This window comes from Temnothorax nylanderi, unplaced genomic scaffold (assembly GCF_030848795.1).
Source record: "Temnothorax nylanderi isolate EJ_2023f unplaced genomic scaffold, tnyl_v1.0 TNYL_tig0052_pilon, whole genome shotgun sequence".
NCBI lineage: Eukaryota > Metazoa > Arthropoda > Insecta > Hymenoptera > Formicidae > Temnothorax > Temnothorax nylanderi.
The window spans coordinates 1,058,986-1,076,943 of record NW_027249114.1 but is presented as its reverse complement, the minus strand read 5'-3'; the positions used below and the strand labels follow the sequence as shown (position 1 = coordinate 1,076,943).

Genomic DNA, 17,958 nt, shown 5'->3' with positions numbered 1-17,958 from the left:
AGGATGCGAAACCATGGGACATTTGAAAAGTATCACGGAAAAAAAAGATTATAGCTACTGTAGCAAATTTAGTGACACCTAACATTTTTTTTAATGTACGACCTGGTTCCATTATTATAAATGTTCGACGGATGACGGAAGGTTTGACAGGAAAAATGAAAGTTGACAAAATATGTGAAATATTTGAAAGATCCGTTCAACTACACAAAACGAAATATGTTAACTACTAGGTAATGTCGATAACAAGACAAAGCCATTGTCATATACTCCGAGCCTTACGGTAATAGCATCACAATTAAAAAGAAGACATGTATAAATTATGTTAAGAAAAGAATAAGTGCGCGACTTTGAAAACTGTAAAAAGGAAAAACATCTTGAAGGAAAGAGATAAATTGTTTTGGACATATAATACTATTTCTATATAGATAAGAAATAATAAGCATTAATTTTGTTTCCTCGTTCAAAAATTCTAGCTACGCCGGCGCCGTTGTAATTAGTAATAGTAATTATAGCACGTTCTTTATCGATGCACTTCAAAATACAATCTTTTCCGTAAACGTTCCGGCGTACTGTTGAGTATTGCGACATATATGATTATCGGTTGCATTATCGAGTAACAGCGTCACGTGTGATGCTGCGACACGATTATGATTGCGTAAGATTACTATTGCAATATAAAGCTACGTGAAGTTTACGCGAAAAGTCCACACGATTACACATCCAGATGCACCTTGAGAACGAGAACTAGTATTGAGAATTAGTATGGAGAAATCTTATTGGCAATGCCTCTAAAGAGAATAATTAGCTCGCGCTCGTATGCATAATTAATTCATACAAAAACACGTAGGGCGATTCTTGAAAGGATTAAAGGTCGCTTCGTTAAGATAATCAGTTTGCGCGAGGGGGCGGCAAATGTTCTTGAAAAACATCAGGGCAAATTGTAATTTAAAATAAGCTTTCACCCACACATGAATGTTTTATATATCCTGTGTTATTTTATCATAAATAATTGCATTGTGCTTAACAATTGGACTACGTTTCGATTTACACTTGAAACTTTTCAGTTGAATTATAGATATTTCCTTGGTCTAACGTAATTCCCAGAAATTTAAATTATATCTTTGATTGTAATAATATATAACTTCTAATTGTAATACATTTCGAAGTGCAAATTAAATAAAGAGACTTTTTCTAGGAAACTTATTAAAAGTTAAAAAAAAATTATTTTACTACCTTTTATCTTTCAAAATGTATTATCTAAATCTTTTTCCGCCATCCTCGTTGTAATTGCTTTATTGCTTTATGGCGTCCTCCTTTATCGCATCTATGTCTGAATTATCTAAAGCTGGCATATGCGCAGTTGCGGTTATTTCAAAGAATGACTTGCGCATCACAAACGCATGAAGAATGTATAAGTTACATCCATTTAGCCCGCAGAATAATTTGAAATATAAAGTTATCGCCTGTTTATGCGGTTTCCGCCGCGAAAAAATATCCTGAAGAGCGTATATAATTCTTCGTCGTTGAGGCATAATTGCATATGAGTGAGAATCTTAGTAGCTAAAAATTGCTGAGCCTTGTCAAGGTGATTCTCATGAAGGAGTAAAACCGAGTAAAACGTAGTGGAGTAAATATGGGTACGTATGTAAATCATTTTGGACAAGAAGTAGGTCATTTTTCAACCTTAATAAGTTCAGAAATGTTATGTGTATTTAATAAAGATTCCTTCTTCGATTATTCAAGAATGTACGTATAATTTTCTAATTAATCTTAATTAAATTAATTTAAACAGAATAAATCACTTTTATTTCGCCAGTCAAATAATAAACAACAATGGAAATATTAATCGACTCTACTGGCCATTATAATCGCCAAGACAATACGACCATCGTATTGTAAATTAATTTAAGTTATGCATCTGTTATTTATGGGAATACAATACATGCATGCAATTAATATTTTCTTTATGTTAGCTGTTCTATTAAATCATAACTATATTACTGAAATAAAATTCAAGTTGTATTTTTCTAACTGAACAGATTTAGATTTTTTTCAATAACTAGAAACAAATACTCGTTACATTTTTATAAAACAGAAGTTTCTTGAACAGAGATTAAGTAGGATATATTTCATAAAATTTTTTTATAGAAATAATCGAGCCGTAATTATGATACAAAAATAATCAAATTGTAAATTCCGTTAACAACACATGCGAAAAGTCAAAAGGCTATCGCGTTGTTATTCCTCCCTGTACAAAGTATATTCCTACGTTCTGTGCTTGCAAGTTATTTAATTGTTATTAAATAATATAATTAAAATTTAATTACAATATTGGACTATAATTAGACGATAGATAATTACGCATTTAAGATACAGCAAAAAATCGTCAAAGTTGTTAGAAGATTTTATTTCAATAAAGGAATACGAACGAATTAGAGAAATTCGAATACGAGTCTCAATAATTCTCAGAAAAATAGTTAAAATTACTAGGAAAGTATATTCGACTAGAGGAAGTAGGTATACATAAGTACTTATTGTTAGAAATATTCATATCACACCGACTACGTAATTTCAAGATATATATATACACGTTTTGCGCATATATGTGTGTAGAGGCGCTAATAAACGTATGTTTCTCACAGACTTCTGCAACTAGACCGCTCCCTATGATTACCTCGCATGCGATAGAAATAAAGTTTCGGAAGTGAAACCGAGCCGCCATTGCATGTATCGTGTATGCATGTGTGTGCGGACTGTCTGTGAGCGCACCACGTGTTCTCTGTTTACCACGTGACTCTGTATCATATGCCTGAGTTCAAGGGTTGCCTGACCACGTGTTTCATACATGTGGAGCATGTACGATACATTTTAATGGCATTCCCTATCCTCGGCATCAAAAATATCGGCAAAGCGACCAGTTTAGTTATAAAAGTATGTTTTATTTTAAAACGCCGGGCAGTTTATTCTCAGGCTTCTCTCCGCTTGGTCGGTCGGTCGGCCGAGCAGCCGGGCACCAGTCCGAGATGGTCTCAGGTCTAGGGAAGATAACAGCTGTGGATAAATCGAGGTGAGGGACTTTCGAGCCTCGCGTTTACAGACCCTGCCTGCGGGATCCGCGTGCGCGCGCGCATGAGCGCCTCGCGACTCGTGAGATGTTTGGAGCGAGAACCGAGAACGCCTTGATGCTCGGAGCCACGGAGCGTCTGTCAAAAGCGCCGTCGACGGAGCGTCGCTGATGCTGCTCGCGAAATCGCCGTCGGCCGACGCGAAGGAAAAGAGTCTCCCGGTGGTCCGCGGCTAATCGGGTGTCTCGCATCTCACGATCGGCTCCTCGATCGTCGGAATATCGCGGGAGCGGGCACGTCGATCGCGCGGGACGACCACTTTGTGCACATCGGATTCGTCTGACCGGTAAGTTGGCCCCGTCGATTTTCCCATCCCCGCGGCGAGTCGCGACTTTGCGCTCGCCGTCGATTTCGCGATTATGGGAGCCGAATCTCTCTTTTTTTTTCTTTCACGGAAGAAGGCGCATCGTGAGAAAATATAAAGAGGGGTCGGAGACGCGCACTTTCGCTCCGGAAGAGTCGAACGACCGCGTAGCGTTCGATCTTCGCTCCGAACGCGCTCCGGAGGCTGAACGTGTAATAATAGAATTGATATAACGCTGGCGGTCGAACGCGTTACCGTCGCAACGGGCGCGCGACGGGTTATTTTCAATTCCTCCGCGGGATTTTGTCGAACAATGCTAGTCGAACGTCGACGGCACGGTCGGCCGATCAGCTGATCGTCGCTCGCGCGGCCTGGCTTTTGACATAACCTGCGAGGACCTCGCGCACGCGATGCCCTGACAGGCCGATTAACGTTGGTGACCTTTGGTGCGCGCGTGAATTTTTTCTCAGGGCAGGGTAAACGATCGTTTTGACGGCGAACTTTATTAGTTTTCGTTATAAATGTCTTTGCGATTATGATTTTTAAATTTTATAATTTTATTTATAGCATGTTTAATATATTTATTATGTTATGTGTTTGAAATATGTAAATATATTTTATCATGTATTACATGTATACCGAGCGTAATCGATTTATGAAATATAATAATAATTGTAATAGACAAAATATGTGTCACTTATAATATATATTAAAAAAATGTTAATTTATTATATTTATTTATTTACTTGATATTTAGTGGAAAACAATAAAATTTTATCTATTCGCATCTGTGAAGATTTGCTCGCAACAAAATTTGGAAACTGAAAAGATCATCACTTGCTCTAAAAATCGGTTGCTCTGAAATTTATAAGAAATAAAGAAAGAAATAGAATGGAATCTAGGACATCCTATGCAATCTCCTCTGACATAGAGGAATTTCTCTGTGTATTGTTTCAATACATTGTTTCATACGCGAGAAAATCCGATTTCCCGAATCTGTCTGCAAACGTAACTTGACACAGTACGATTTCACCTGCGATGTGTCTGGGATGGGAAATGAAAATCGATTCGAAATTAAACGAATATACTATCGACATTTATACAGATTATCAGTCATTTGTACGCGAATTTGTTTTAGATTAATATTAATCTTTCATTTTACGCGATATCAGTTTCTAGCAAATTAATTCATATTATTTATTAAATTATAATTATATACAGTCATAATTGTAAGTATAGGTACATACAATTATTTATCATATGCAATTACAATGATAAATGATATAATTAACGATTGTAATTATTCCAAAAGATAATAATATGATTACTCTGCTATAAAGCTTTCGACTTAAGTTTTAATGCCGCGTCGTGTCAATTTTATCTTTAAAATTATTTTACGACGATCATCACTTTCTTTATGTCATTTACCGTTACGTTAAATGGACAGCGACTCAAGAATACTCCCGCTTTTATCTGTATTGCAACAAGCTACTGGAGCGGATAAGATAATAATATAACAATCTCGATAACTTCCAAGATCCCCTTACTCTTTCGTGTTCGGAAAAATATGTCCCTTGAATCTCATCGAACGAGATCACATAAAAAGAGAAACACACATTTCTCGACTTATTTAAAACGACGCAAAGAGTGCCTTTGGCGTAAATGTAGTAAGAAGTGTTTTATCCACGTTTAATTAAACGCAAGAATTAGACGGTTTTGACAACGACAATTATTCTCGTGCTTTCCGCAAAGTGCTTCAGCCTTTTATTCGGCATCTTGTTTTTCGCAGAAACCTGCCTGCGCCTCCGCGAGAGATATGGAGAAATTGCCTCCAAGTTAAATTCCCTTTCTCTCTGTTCGATGGAACGGGATTCGGACGCTCGGAACGAATTACAAACTCGCTCTAGGGTAATATCGACTCGGTCCACCGCCGAAGCGTTATGTAAGAGATCCGGAGAGGTAGATAAAACGAAATCAATTTGCGCGGTTCACAATCGGCAGATCGCCGATTGGTTTCCGTTCGCGTATATACGTGTGCACGTGTATACGTCTTCGATACGGGCCGATAGCAATTTCTCTGTTCGCCTGACGTCGCATTGATTACGCTATTGTAGGATGTCAATGCCCGTTCTGTGTAACGAAACGAGTGAGCTCGATGGTAACGCACGCGATCGAATCAACCGACGCATCGCGACCTTTAGACAGAATAGGTTTCCAAGGCGATATCCCCCGCGACAGGGTATCAAAATACTAATTAAACGGGAAACGAGCTCCGGAAAAGGCGCGAGTCACTGTGTCAAGCGACTGGTAAATAAAACTATTCCCGTTTAGCGAGAATGTCGATTGTCGTCCGTGGGAGTCCTACAATATCGAAAATAAACAAAGGACGAAAATAGAAATTACGTATGGAAATGTTATAGAATATATATATATATATATATAGGTTGACCATCTGACGAGAGCCAGGTGCCAAGAGAAAAGAATACTTAGTTTTCATTATCGCGAAATAAAGATAGCGCAGGAGGAAGATATAATTTCAGATTTTGTGCTCTTTCATGAGATCTTTTAAATTCTTATACCTCTTCGTGTAATCTGTCGATTGCGTTATGTCTTATCGTCAAAAACTGATGACAGCAATATATGATGAACATTAATCTTTGCCCGGAAAGTGCAATTTGTCCGGCAGGCGCGCCGCGAAATAAAGCGCTTTTATGTGATGAAGCGGCCTTCGAGTTTTGGCACAATATTTTGACTACTGTTTAGAGGGTCCTCGCAGTGTCACAGTTAATATGCTTGTGGCTTAACTGACGCTACCACTGGCAAATCACCATCAATTTTGCAGACAAATATACCTTCGCAACACTGCGAGGCTTTTCCACTACGTATTTGAATTGAAAATTTTGCGCAACGCTCATATTTGTGGAATTAAAACAATTGCTATTATGCGTGCGAAGAAAAGATTACATCTTCTTTCGTACCGTCAATTTGACATTGATCACCGATATAGTTTTTTTTATTAATTCTATCAATTTCTTCGACAGGTACGGGACCTTAATTAACATTAACAATGGCACAGGACAGTCCGAAACCTCCAACTCCGAAACCTGCGGAGCAATTCAAGTACGTCTTTCTTCTATAAAATCTTACTTGCAAAATAATAACATCTTGTAAAATGACGAATTTGAAAACATCTGAAACCGAAACAAGCTGATTTAGAAGCGTTACAATTTTATTTTAATTACAAATGAAAAGATAAAGTTATTAAGAAATATATACTGGTTAAATTTATTAACCAATATAAATTGGTTAAATTTAGAAATATATATTCGTTAAAGTTATTAATAATCAATTTATATTGGTTAAAAGAGCGTCTTGACGATAATCAAACCAAATCGTGGTCGTATTGTCTTGGCGATTATAATGGCCAGTAGAGTCGATTAATATATTTCCATTGTTGTTTATTAAGAAATAAAATAACGGATATGTTTTCTCTTTATAGATATAATAGTTTTTAATATAGAAGAATATCAATATAAGCGTGTAATATAACCTTGTATCTGTTTTTCAGACTTATACCAAAAATCATAAATGGTGGCATTGCCGGAATTATTGGAGTGTCCGTGGTATTTCCGCTCGATTTGGTTAAAACAAGATTACAGAATCAAGTTATCGGTCCGAGTGGCGAACGCATGTATAAGTCAATGCAAGTATTTTATTTAAGAAATTATAGTAGCTATTATACGTAGATATTATGCATCGCAAATAAAAAAATAATACCCTAATTATTATACTAAAAAGCAGCTCCGAAATATTAATTTGTATATTATTATTATTCTTAGTCTATTGATAATCAAATTATATACAAAGCAATTGTTATATTGTTTCACATAATAAGCGTTTTTATTTCACTTACACTTTCTTGTATTTTCTTCTTTAAATATAAAGTAAATAAATGTCCAGGTTTTTTTAAGGAAACAAGAGATAAAATTTAAAAGAACACAAAACACAAAGAGATTTATCATAAACGAATGTATTCAATTTTTTCCAGGTTTGATTGTTTTAAAAAGACGTACAAGGCAGAGGGTTATTTTGGAATGTATAAGGGATCTGCTGTAAATATATTATTGATCACACCCGAGAAAGCGATCAAACTTACTGCCAATGATACATTTAGACATTATCTTTCCCTCGGACCTGGGTATGTTGCAAACAATATATTATATAATATATTTTTCATGTTATCAGACGTATAAGAGCTTGTGGTATATGTGCTCCTTCCTGTGTGTAACATTGCCAGAGCAAGTTAACCCGTGAGAAGTGGCATGGGAGTTGTTTAGTCGGATTATGCCAAAATATTTTTAAAGACAGTCATTCATAGTGAGTGCCTAGTACTGCCTAGTACTCATTAACAATTTATTTTCTCAAATTCTATAGATTTAATTTTAAATGGACTTAAATCTTTAGCATCCTATGTAATACTTAACATCTTTTTATTTTTTAGATACTTTATAACTTCTTTTCTTACGCGTCATTTTTTCCTTTTCATTTAAAACTCTAATTTTTTGTAGCAATTATTTTTTCATTGTATTTAATACTTATGTATTTTAAAGGGGTTTATTCAAAGTTTATGGCAAGTGGATCACATTGAAACATTTCGGATGATAAAATTTCTATTAAATTAATGACGTAAAATTTGTTGAAAACTCGGGCTTTCCAATTAGTTTTTTATAAAATTAATTTAATTCCTTGGCTAATTTTATATAATGAAGGGAAATGTTTATTAAATCATCATCTATTAAATTGAAATGACGCAAACGTTGGTAAACTGTTACAAAAATTATAAGCAACATTAACTTTTTTAATTGAATATTTCTTCTTTTTAATTTAATTAATGGAGGATACGAGCGAGTGTATCTATGAAGCCATGAAGTTTAAATGACGTCAATAACAAAGTGAGAAGCCAAAGAGTATCGATCAGACCAAGTTGCATGCACGGTAGACGATACATAGGTATGAAAATTATTAGAATTTGAAAATGTTACATCTCTTTGGTTTCTTTGTTTTAATAAAATTACACATATATTTTCTGTAATATATTACAATTCTTCTTTAATATACCAAATTTGCATTTATTTTGTCAATCAGGTTTTCATCATTGCAATAAATTATTTTAAATGTTATATATTGTTTCGTTTACTTCGGAAAATATAACAATTTATTTCTAAAAAAAAAAACATAATTGGAAAGCCCCAAAAATTAGTAATGTAGTGCTGTATCGTTTGATCAGCAGAGCATCATAGAGCATCATAGCACTTTGTCATTAGAGCATCCATAGCATTTAGAATACCTTATTTATTCTTGTTGCTAACCACTGTTATTAATTTGTTCAATAACTGCTTGCACTTAACATCTCGACACTACCTTCCAAGTAAATTACACACAAAGTGTATATCTATTTAATGTCGACAAATTATTAGTAACTAGAAAAAAATAGTTTTATTATAACTGTGGGGCCAGCGATACTTGAAAACAGTCAATATTCAATGAGAATGATTTAATGTTCAAGAACATATAAATGGCATTGCATTTCTCTTTTTTTTTTTAATTTAGAATTTATAGTGTCCGATTTTTGCTGAATAAATTTGCAGAATTATTGCATATTCTATACGATATATATACTTCTGGAATTAATTTTCTTAGTAAAAATTGGCAGACTATTTTCAGTTTCCATTTATTCTTTTCATAGATATTGTAACTCTTTAGTTCTATTCTAAATTGGTTAAAGCGTTATTAAATTTTAAGATGACGAGCATGGCTCATTCTTTACTTCTCGAGAAAGGCAAAAAACAAAGTTGGGCTCGCGCTATTATGCCAGAATCTTATATTGTTATAAAATATATTGAAGTATATTATTCTGTAATTCTAGACAACTGAAGCTACCTGTTTGAATGTAATTTCCGAGTTAAATGACCTGGCAAACGGTGCGAGCAACCATAACTAGCTAACCAAGTCGCAAGCAATCGACGAGAGCAGGGTAATTTTTGCTTTCCCCCTTTCTTCCTTACGAAATACTTTCTTTAGAACAATCCAAGATCCAAGAGTAATGACATACCAGAAATTATACAAACTTTAGTCAGAAATAGTCTGATAGAGTTGCTGAGAATTTGTTAAATGTCAGCTAGCACTATAACGCAATGTAACTGTCAAGTTTCTATTTTAGCTTACAATTATAAATTGTAACTCATCTCATTTGCTTCATTAAAAGTTGCTTTTTGATATACCGAATAATTTCGTCTATTCATAAAGAGCTCTCATTAGTGTCACGTCATGCTATTGGAATTACAAATAAATTACAAATCATAAAGTTAACAATTCGCTTCGTTTACGTTTTTGCCAATGTATTTTGATGCTCTGTGGTCCATTAAGATGTTTGATATATTGTTTATCATGCCACTAGCGTTGAATGATCCCCCTTACACCAAGACTGGCACCCTGACAATTATTTCCGAAAGAAAATCAATTGGAATTTTAGACAATCACATTTTATATCCTCAAAAAACTTTGATAAATTCGAAAAACTGATTTTTTTTAAATTAATCCATGAATATTTAATTAATACACAATTGAATCGCATAGCCATTATATTATAATGTAATGATGAACAACCGAAATGATAATCGAAAATCGGTTTTAAGACCATGGATTGGCCTTACTTTTAATTGGAAAAATTGAGCTCGGTAAAATTTACCTGTTGCTAAACGTACTAGTCAATCGCGAAAAGCGATTTTTTCGAGAACCTAAAATATTTTTTTTCGAAGATCAGTCGTGTGCCAGTCTTCATGTATTAAGATTTTTTGCATTATGTGCCGTGATCCCAGGACTCTTTTAATCTGTTGTCCAGACAACAATTGCCAATAGAACGTGAAATGCTCGCCGGCGGCTTGGCGGGAGCATGCCAAATAGTCGTTACCACTCCGATGGAACTGCTTAAAATACAAATGCAAGACGCTGGCAGAGTCGCCATGGCAGCTAAGGAAGGTGATAAAAGCGATCAATAAACTTCTCAAGATATTCCTTTCGCGGCTCGTCGAATTTTGCAGCGAGATTATTCGCGGGTATCGCGCGCTATTCGCATATCTCTAAGTTTCTTATTATTGTTACATTGTTAATAATTTCGCAATTTCGAACAACGGACGCTTCTTATTTGTTGTATCTTTTATGATGCTGATTAATTGCCATGGACGACTACATATTTTGTAAAATTAGAAGTTTTACACATGTTTATACGATATAGAAATGTAACGCATATTGGAACAGTTTCTAAAACGTGGAAATGTGTACAACTGTATCCGTTTTAGAATTATTACGCCTGCCCGTGCTTATAACAATAAATTGCATAACGCATTACTGTTGCAGCGGGTAAAGCAGTGCCAAAGGTATCCGCTTGGTCATTAACGGTAGATCTACTTAGGAAGCGAGGTATACTGGGGCTGTACCAAGGAACCGGCGCCACGGCACTCAGAGACGTCACGTTTTCCGTCATTTACTTCCCGCTGTTCGCCAGACTGAACGATCTCGGGCCGAAGCGAGAAGACGGTTCCTGTAAGTACCGGTATAATTGCGCTGTTATACACGATCCTAAACGAAGATTATATTAACGGTAACTATATCGCTTCATTCAGCTGTATTCTGGTGTTCATTCCTTGCCGGATGCGCCGCCGGCTCGACGGCCGCATTAATGGTGAATCCATTCGACGTAATCAAAACTAGACTGCAAGTTATCAAAAAAGCACCTGGTGATCCAACGTACAACGGAGTGTTAGACTGTATACTGTGAGTGTCTTGAATATTCGCTTAGTCAGTCATCGTTCAGTCATTACTATAGCAATAAGTTTATACACGAAATTACATATAAATCTATGAATTCATGCGCGTTTAGATCTCAAATCAGAGTAAGGATAATACAAAGGCTTTATAATAATTATTTCCGGCTTGTAGGAAGACATTTAAAAACGAGGGGCCTACGGCGTTCTTCAAAGGCGGCGCTTGCCGAATGATAGTCATAGCGCCGTTATTCGGAATTGCACAAACCGTCTATTATCTCGGCGTAGCTGAGTGGCTGCTGGGATTGAAGTGAAATCGCCATATCGCCGATTCGTGCCGTTCAAATGCTCTGGGAAACCGACAATAATCGTTGTAGAACGTAGTTGTATTTTTGCTTGAGAATTTTGCTCTCCGCCATCGCAATAAGAATGTTATTTAAACGGAATCGCTAATATGTAAAAGAAAGTAAGTATACGTAATTCCCGCAGGTCGCGAATTATAACGAATCCATATATAATTGAATGAAATATATCCCTATCTTTTATGTCCATATTCGCAAAGTGCATTAAAATTACTAATCAAACAACGGAATCAATATACGTTCGTCTACTAACATATTGTGTTCTTGTTAACGTACTCATAAAATTATATCGCTGCGTTGATGTATTGAAACATCGAATCATTAGGAAAACATATGGAATTACAAATATTTCGCAGCTGTACCAATTACATGTTATTCAATATTTAGGTCGTTCATGCATTTTTCAATGTAATATAATAGCGCTTCTTCATCTCTTCCCCCTACTTTATAGACTCTGTAAATTATATGCGAGATCCCGCCCATGAATTATGCTCGTTAATAGATGTATATCGGGATCTTCGTTGTTATATCTACCAGACTAGCCATAATTATAGTCAATTATACATGTACATTAAAGACATTAAGCAGATTCAACGTGATATTTTTTAAACAGACGTTTTTCGTTAGACGTAATAGAATATTTTGGCATAATATTTTGTTAAAGCTCACATTCGTTACCTAGTTTTCTTAATTTTTATCTTATGTCAAGAAAAAGACTTTATGGTCACATGTAATATAAACAGAAAATTACAGAATCTTTTAAGCAACATGCAGCTGATGTGCTTCTTTTCATTTATTTCTTTTATCCCTTTATTTTTTCACTTTTTGACATCGTTCTTTAATCCTGGGTTGCGGCAATTTTTTTTCGAGTTACTACATTGTGTGATTTATAAAAAGTAATTATTGAAATAAATGCAGGCGCATTAAGATCAACATATAAAATATATCTGCTCTTTGATATTACATTCCATAAAAAACAATTCATTTCTATTTTTCATCTCTTACTTTCACATATTCAAGAAAAGCCTGTTCCCTGTTGGAAAGGGTTAAAAATATAGTAATAGCAAAAGTCTATGTGTGTTCGTTATTGAGGAAAATATGCATAATGAGAGGTAAAAGGTACAAATTAAAATAAATTATTAAGTTTCAAACGTTCATTAATCATGTAAGAATTATCATACATGTTTTGCCTCAATCGTACATTTCGTTCATTCTTTGATAAAAAAAACAAGAGTGTTAGGTTCAAATGTCTATTTGCTCGAGTTTCTCATAACTGTCATATGGACATCACATTGGTCCTTATATAATAAATCCTACAGCCTCGCTACGGTAGCGCGAGGTGATTCGCATACGTTTAAATTTAATACTCATGCATAATGATCGCGTCAATAGTAATTAAACTTATACTACTTTCGTTTAACGTATATATAGTATATGTAACGTTACTCTCTGTCGTACTTTGTTAACAACAATATAATTTGTTTACGCTTTAATTTGTGATATAAGGGTGTGTTGGTACACGATGACACAGATTATTTGTGATCTAACAACGCTAATTATTAATATAAGCTCTTTATGATGCCTCACCCTAATTCTAAAAAGACCATTTGGTTTACTACTAATGACGCATAATACAGTTCATAATAAATAATCATGGGCGTGCCCGACTAAAAAAAAAGACTATTTCTCTTAAAATTTCCTTTCTTTAGAATTTCTGATTATTTATGGGTTATAGTAAGAATTGTAGTTTCTTAAATATTTCATTTATATTGACTATATTTTTATAAAAATAATAATATTAATGATAATAATTGTGTTATTATTACATGTAACATAATAAAACCACATATTATCAAGTATATTATAATTATTAATTTCTTGTATAATAAACATTCCCTAAAAAAAATTTGAAGTCAGGCACACCCCATGCACTTGTTTAATAACAACAAAAATTTTATTAATCATTATCACATACGTCAATAATGTAGATATAATTGTCGCACAAATTAAAAGCGTTTTCTATTATCTGCTTAAAAAATAAGCGGTAAGTATTGTAAACTGTTGAATACTCGCTATGATATTTATGTTAACGTTTTTCGCAACAACTTTATAAAATTGCTTTCTCTTTCTCTCTCCTACTCATCATGGTGTTATTCATATTTCCAGCAAAAGCGCGAAAATATAATTAATAACTGTACAAATTTTATCATGTATAGTCGACTGAGTATTGTTACGTTACATTGCACTTACAACTTATCTGTCTTTAAGAATCGTTCTTAACTAACATTATTTTTATCAAACGTACACGTAATTTATGTATCATGAAAGATGATACATAAAGATATGGTAAGATTTCTTACGTACATATCGAAAAAGATAATCTTTAACATTATCTTTTTTGTCATATAATAAAACAAATTGTCTATTTCGTGATACAAAATTAGTTGTTTGTGTATAAAATATTTAAGTACTTCTTTATAGGGTTAAAAAACGTTTCGTCCATTGGTATCTCCAGGATTTCTACACAAATCGAAGGTTACATTTTTTTGTCGTTTTGTAAGGCACAGTATCTTTTGTGATATTAGCTAACGTAATTTCGTTTGTTTTTTTTATCTACGTCTACGACATTGCACGATTCATTCCTCTGCGCACTCCGATAGATTCGTTAATTCATCCTAATATATTAAGTCTTGCATCAGGATACACGTTAACTGCAACATACAACAATATTCCTACTGAGCTACTTTCGTTGGGATTGAGAAAAGGGACATTCGACGTACACTCAAGATATTACAAAAATAAAAAAGAACGATTTATAATTAACATATTGTATTTTTAATTAACAGGAGAATTTCGTTTAGTTTCTCCATGTTCCAAGATCCATTTTGTGCTTTTAAAAATATTAATGCCCGTGTGCAAGGGACAAGATTAATCGTCTTCACGTTCTTAAAATACGAGTTAGGTCACCGCTGGATCCTTCGGTTCTCTCTTCTGGACGAATTCTTCGCCTCTACTCACCTCATATTGTAATGATGAACCGGCTTTCGGTAGAGCTCGAAAGCGCTTCCTCTTTGCTCTCGACTACCAGCCAGGTCCAGACCGCTGGGTTCCCTATTGTGTCCAGGATTAGCGGAGGGATAGAGCGAGCCTGCGGGAGCGTGGTTATTACTGTGCATATATCCATTGTGATTCGTGCTGTTCCGGTTATGCGTTAGACCGAGACTGATTTGGCCGGTGCTATTGCTATGGGAATGCGTGGTAGTCACTGGCGGGCTCGAATGAGAATGTGTGTGACTGAGGCTGTGGCTGTGCGTCGGCGACGTGAGATGACTTAGATTGTGATGCGAATTCACGATATTGCCCTCATTGTGACGGCCGGGCGGCGGGATGTTGTAGTAATATTGACCGCTGTTGCGCTGAACGTTGCTGTTGCTTTCTACCTAAATGAATATAAAAATTCGCGTAAGTTCTCACAAAGATATCGTGACTAATCGACATGATCGCGTTTTGGTCCTCATTAAATTATGAATCATCGCAGACATTGATAATAATGACAAGAATAATAATGTAAAGAAAAAATAATCATCTTTGCAGAATTATTACAATTTATAAAATAATTACCCCATTATGCACATGCGACGTAGCGATGGAATAACTCTTCGAGTGTTGGTACGAATTACTCGCATCATTTCCGTTGTTCTCCGTTTGTCCAAGTGACGTTTGTGGTGGTCTGTAATTCTTCGGCTTCGGAGGCGGAATCGGTTTATAGGTGCCTGCTGGTTTATTTTGTGAAATTGGTATCGACTTGTAGTCGGTAGATCGGCTATGTAACAGAAAAAAATGATAATTTCGTATCAGCTCTCATTTAGACACACTGATCACACAAAAAAGTTTGATGGAAAAAAATAAAAAAAATTTAAAATAAATTATATCAAGAAAAGATTATTCTATGCAAGAAAAAAAATTAATTAAAATATCCTTGTTTTATAAAGAAAGATATGCATGTATTAAGTAGTTCAAAAAGAAAAAGATGTAAACAGGAAATATATTTTAATTTGTTAGGTGTATTAAATACACACCTGTATTTGGCATAATCGGTTCGCGTTTGAGCGTCATGCGTGGAAATGGGCTGAGCTGTAGATCTAGTGAATCTATACGGATCGTGCGCTCTCGCTGCGCTCGGTACATTACTGGTTTTGAGATCATCAGGTACATTCGGACCCAAACGACCTGTCGACGTGTTCAAATTCGCCATTCCATAGTTCGCGTTCCCATTAGTATTGTTGTACGAATCGTATGAAGACATGCTGTCGTAACTTCCCTATGTAAGAAAGCATAAATATATCTTATGGTCAAACAGCGTGCCTTTGAATTACGCATGTCAAGAAAGAAATATCGCTTACCGCTTTTGGCTGTGCTCGTTCGAGGGATGATGTGGCATTTGCTTTGTGGGGGGTTGCATTGATGTAATTCCCCATATCTAGAATTGAGTCGGTTTTATTCACTCCTAGACGTTCCTGAGCGGATCGCCCTACCGTTCCCCGTGGCGTATGATTAATAATCGGCTTCGCATTTCGATCAACTCGAGGTGGAAGATCCGGTGGACTATGGTGAGGAGATCTAGGCTCGAAGGAGCTGCCTAGATATTCCGGCGAACCGGACTGATTGCTCCTTTGACCGGACAAAGAGAAGCCGTACTTGCTGTCCCCCATTCCGCCTTGGGACCTTCTCTTCTGCTGCTCGAACGATTGCTAGGAACGAACATATTCATTAATTAATTGTGGACGATCAAAATCGTTTACTCGTACAAAATTAATTATACATTAGGTGCTTTCCATTTACATCAAAACTCAGATAATTCTCACTTGTGACGTCGTTCTATCCTTTTTGGGAATTAATGAATAATAAAGACAGAATTACATCACAAGTGAGAATTATCTGAGTTTTGATGTAAATGGAAAGCAACTATTGACTCGCTAAATTTTAATTTTCCGAAAAGCTTGTGTGGCTTGGATCTCGTTTAGCCGAGAATCTTACACATTACCTGATAATTTGTCGAGTACGGTGGCGGCGCAGTGGTATCGTCTTGAGTAGCAATGCTCGGATCAGAACTACTCTTTAGCCGCGACGGTGGGCCCAAAGTGCCGGGGATAACGGGCGCTGGGCTCAGCTCCAGATCACTCTCCGGAGAGGAAGCGTAGGAGAGGCGAGAAGTCATCGGGAATAGGAAGTCATCCGAGAGGGCTTCTTCCGGCTACGATCGCAGACCACAGGACATCACGTTAGGCAAACGGTACAATACGGTACGTGTATTAATAATCAGATGACACACTGAAGTTGTTCAGATATATTACGGTCAATAAAGTACAATGAATGAATTATTATATTTGTATGAGTATTTTGTATGAGTATCGCATTGAAATTAAATTTGTAATATGCTTTCTTAGAAGCAACAGTTGGAACGTAAAACAGTAGTAAAGTGGAAAAATAATAGCATGATAAAGCGCGCATTCTCAGGCATGCAAAACATATGTAGAAAAGAATATATCTTTTTCAACAAGCTTGCATAAAAAAATAAAGTATTTATAAATGTTAATCACGATGAAGTGAAAAAAGGAAAAATTATGGCAACTTTATAAATAACTTTTTAAAGTTATGTTGTTAATTAGCAAATTAATTAACAAAATAACTTTGGGCCCATCTTTAAATTATATTAAATTTTTGCTTTTGCAGTTGCATTATAATTAAAACTGCGAAAATACTTTATTTTCTCGAGCGACTTCTCTCAACGACCAATATTGAGAGTTTCAATAAGTTGATAATTTTAAGAAGAGAAAATAGATCATTTTATAATAGATACAGTCATGCAGAATGGAGAAATGCATACAAAAAGCATGCAGGATTAACCCTTTAACTGTTCCAAACGAATATACTCACCTATTGACTTAATTGTTACTGCCATCGACATGTGTTTGCATAGTCTAATTAATTTAATTGCTTCTTTACTGATTAATTGACATATATATCGCATATCTATATAAAATATTGCGACATTGATTTACCTTGAAGACAAAAAGCGCGTTGAGTGCTAAGATATTACAATATTCCACATATATATTAACAAAATATTCTGAATGTCGCAGTTAAAGGGTTAAAGCAAGCAGGATTTATATATAGCCGAAAAATTGCTCACGGATGACGCCCGAGTTCGAAGGTGGCTGCGGAAGTGGCGGGAATTTTTCCATAAAAGATAATATTGATGACTGATGATGCAACAGAGACACATCGTGATTCTTATTCTCGTCATAATACACGTTATCATTAGGAAGCGGAGGAGGTGGGAG

At 35.3% G+C, this 17,958-nt stretch overlaps 2 protein-coding genes across 5 annotated transcripts in view; one reads left to right on the top strand and one right to left on the bottom strand.

The window, feature by feature from the left end:
• Positions 1–3,129: 3,129 nt before the first annotated feature.
• LOC139772692 (mitochondrial glutamate carrier 1) lies at positions 3,130–12,381 on the top strand. The gene is made up of 8 exons (XM_071706571.1): positions 3,130–3,411; positions 6,471–6,549; positions 6,998–7,132; positions 7,478–7,627; positions 10,331–10,467; positions 10,846–11,031; positions 11,112–11,262; positions 11,428–12,381. Exons 2-8 carry the CDS (start codon positions 6,497–6,499, stop codon positions 11,564–11,566), a joined length of 951 nt encoding a protein of 316 aa, XP_071562672.1. The 5' UTR covers positions 3,130–3,411; positions 6,471–6,496; the 3' UTR covers positions 11,567–12,381.
• Positions 12,382–12,750: 369 nt separating this feature from the next.
• The window catches only part of Pyd (zonula occludens-like protein polychaetoid), an 84,003-nt gene continuing 78,795 nt past the window's right edge, over positions 12,751–17,958 (bottom strand). For all 4 annotated transcript variants that reach the window (XM_071706524.1, XM_071706525.1, XM_071706527.1 and 1 more), the window contains 6 exons: positions 16,659–16,868; positions 16,018–16,365; positions 15,694–15,935; positions 15,236–15,437; positions 14,633–15,054; positions 12,751–14,325 (listed from right to left, as the gene is read on the bottom strand). In XM_071706524.1, coding sequence (XP_071562625.1) covers positions 14,322–14,325; positions 14,633–15,054; positions 15,236–15,437; positions 15,694–15,935; positions 16,018–16,365; positions 16,659–16,868 — 1,428 coding nt within the window. In that variant the 3' untranslated portion in view covers positions 12,751–14,321. The remainder of the gene's footprint in view (positions 14,326–14,632; positions 15,055–15,235; positions 15,438–15,693; positions 15,936–16,017; positions 16,366–16,658; positions 16,869–17,958) is intronic.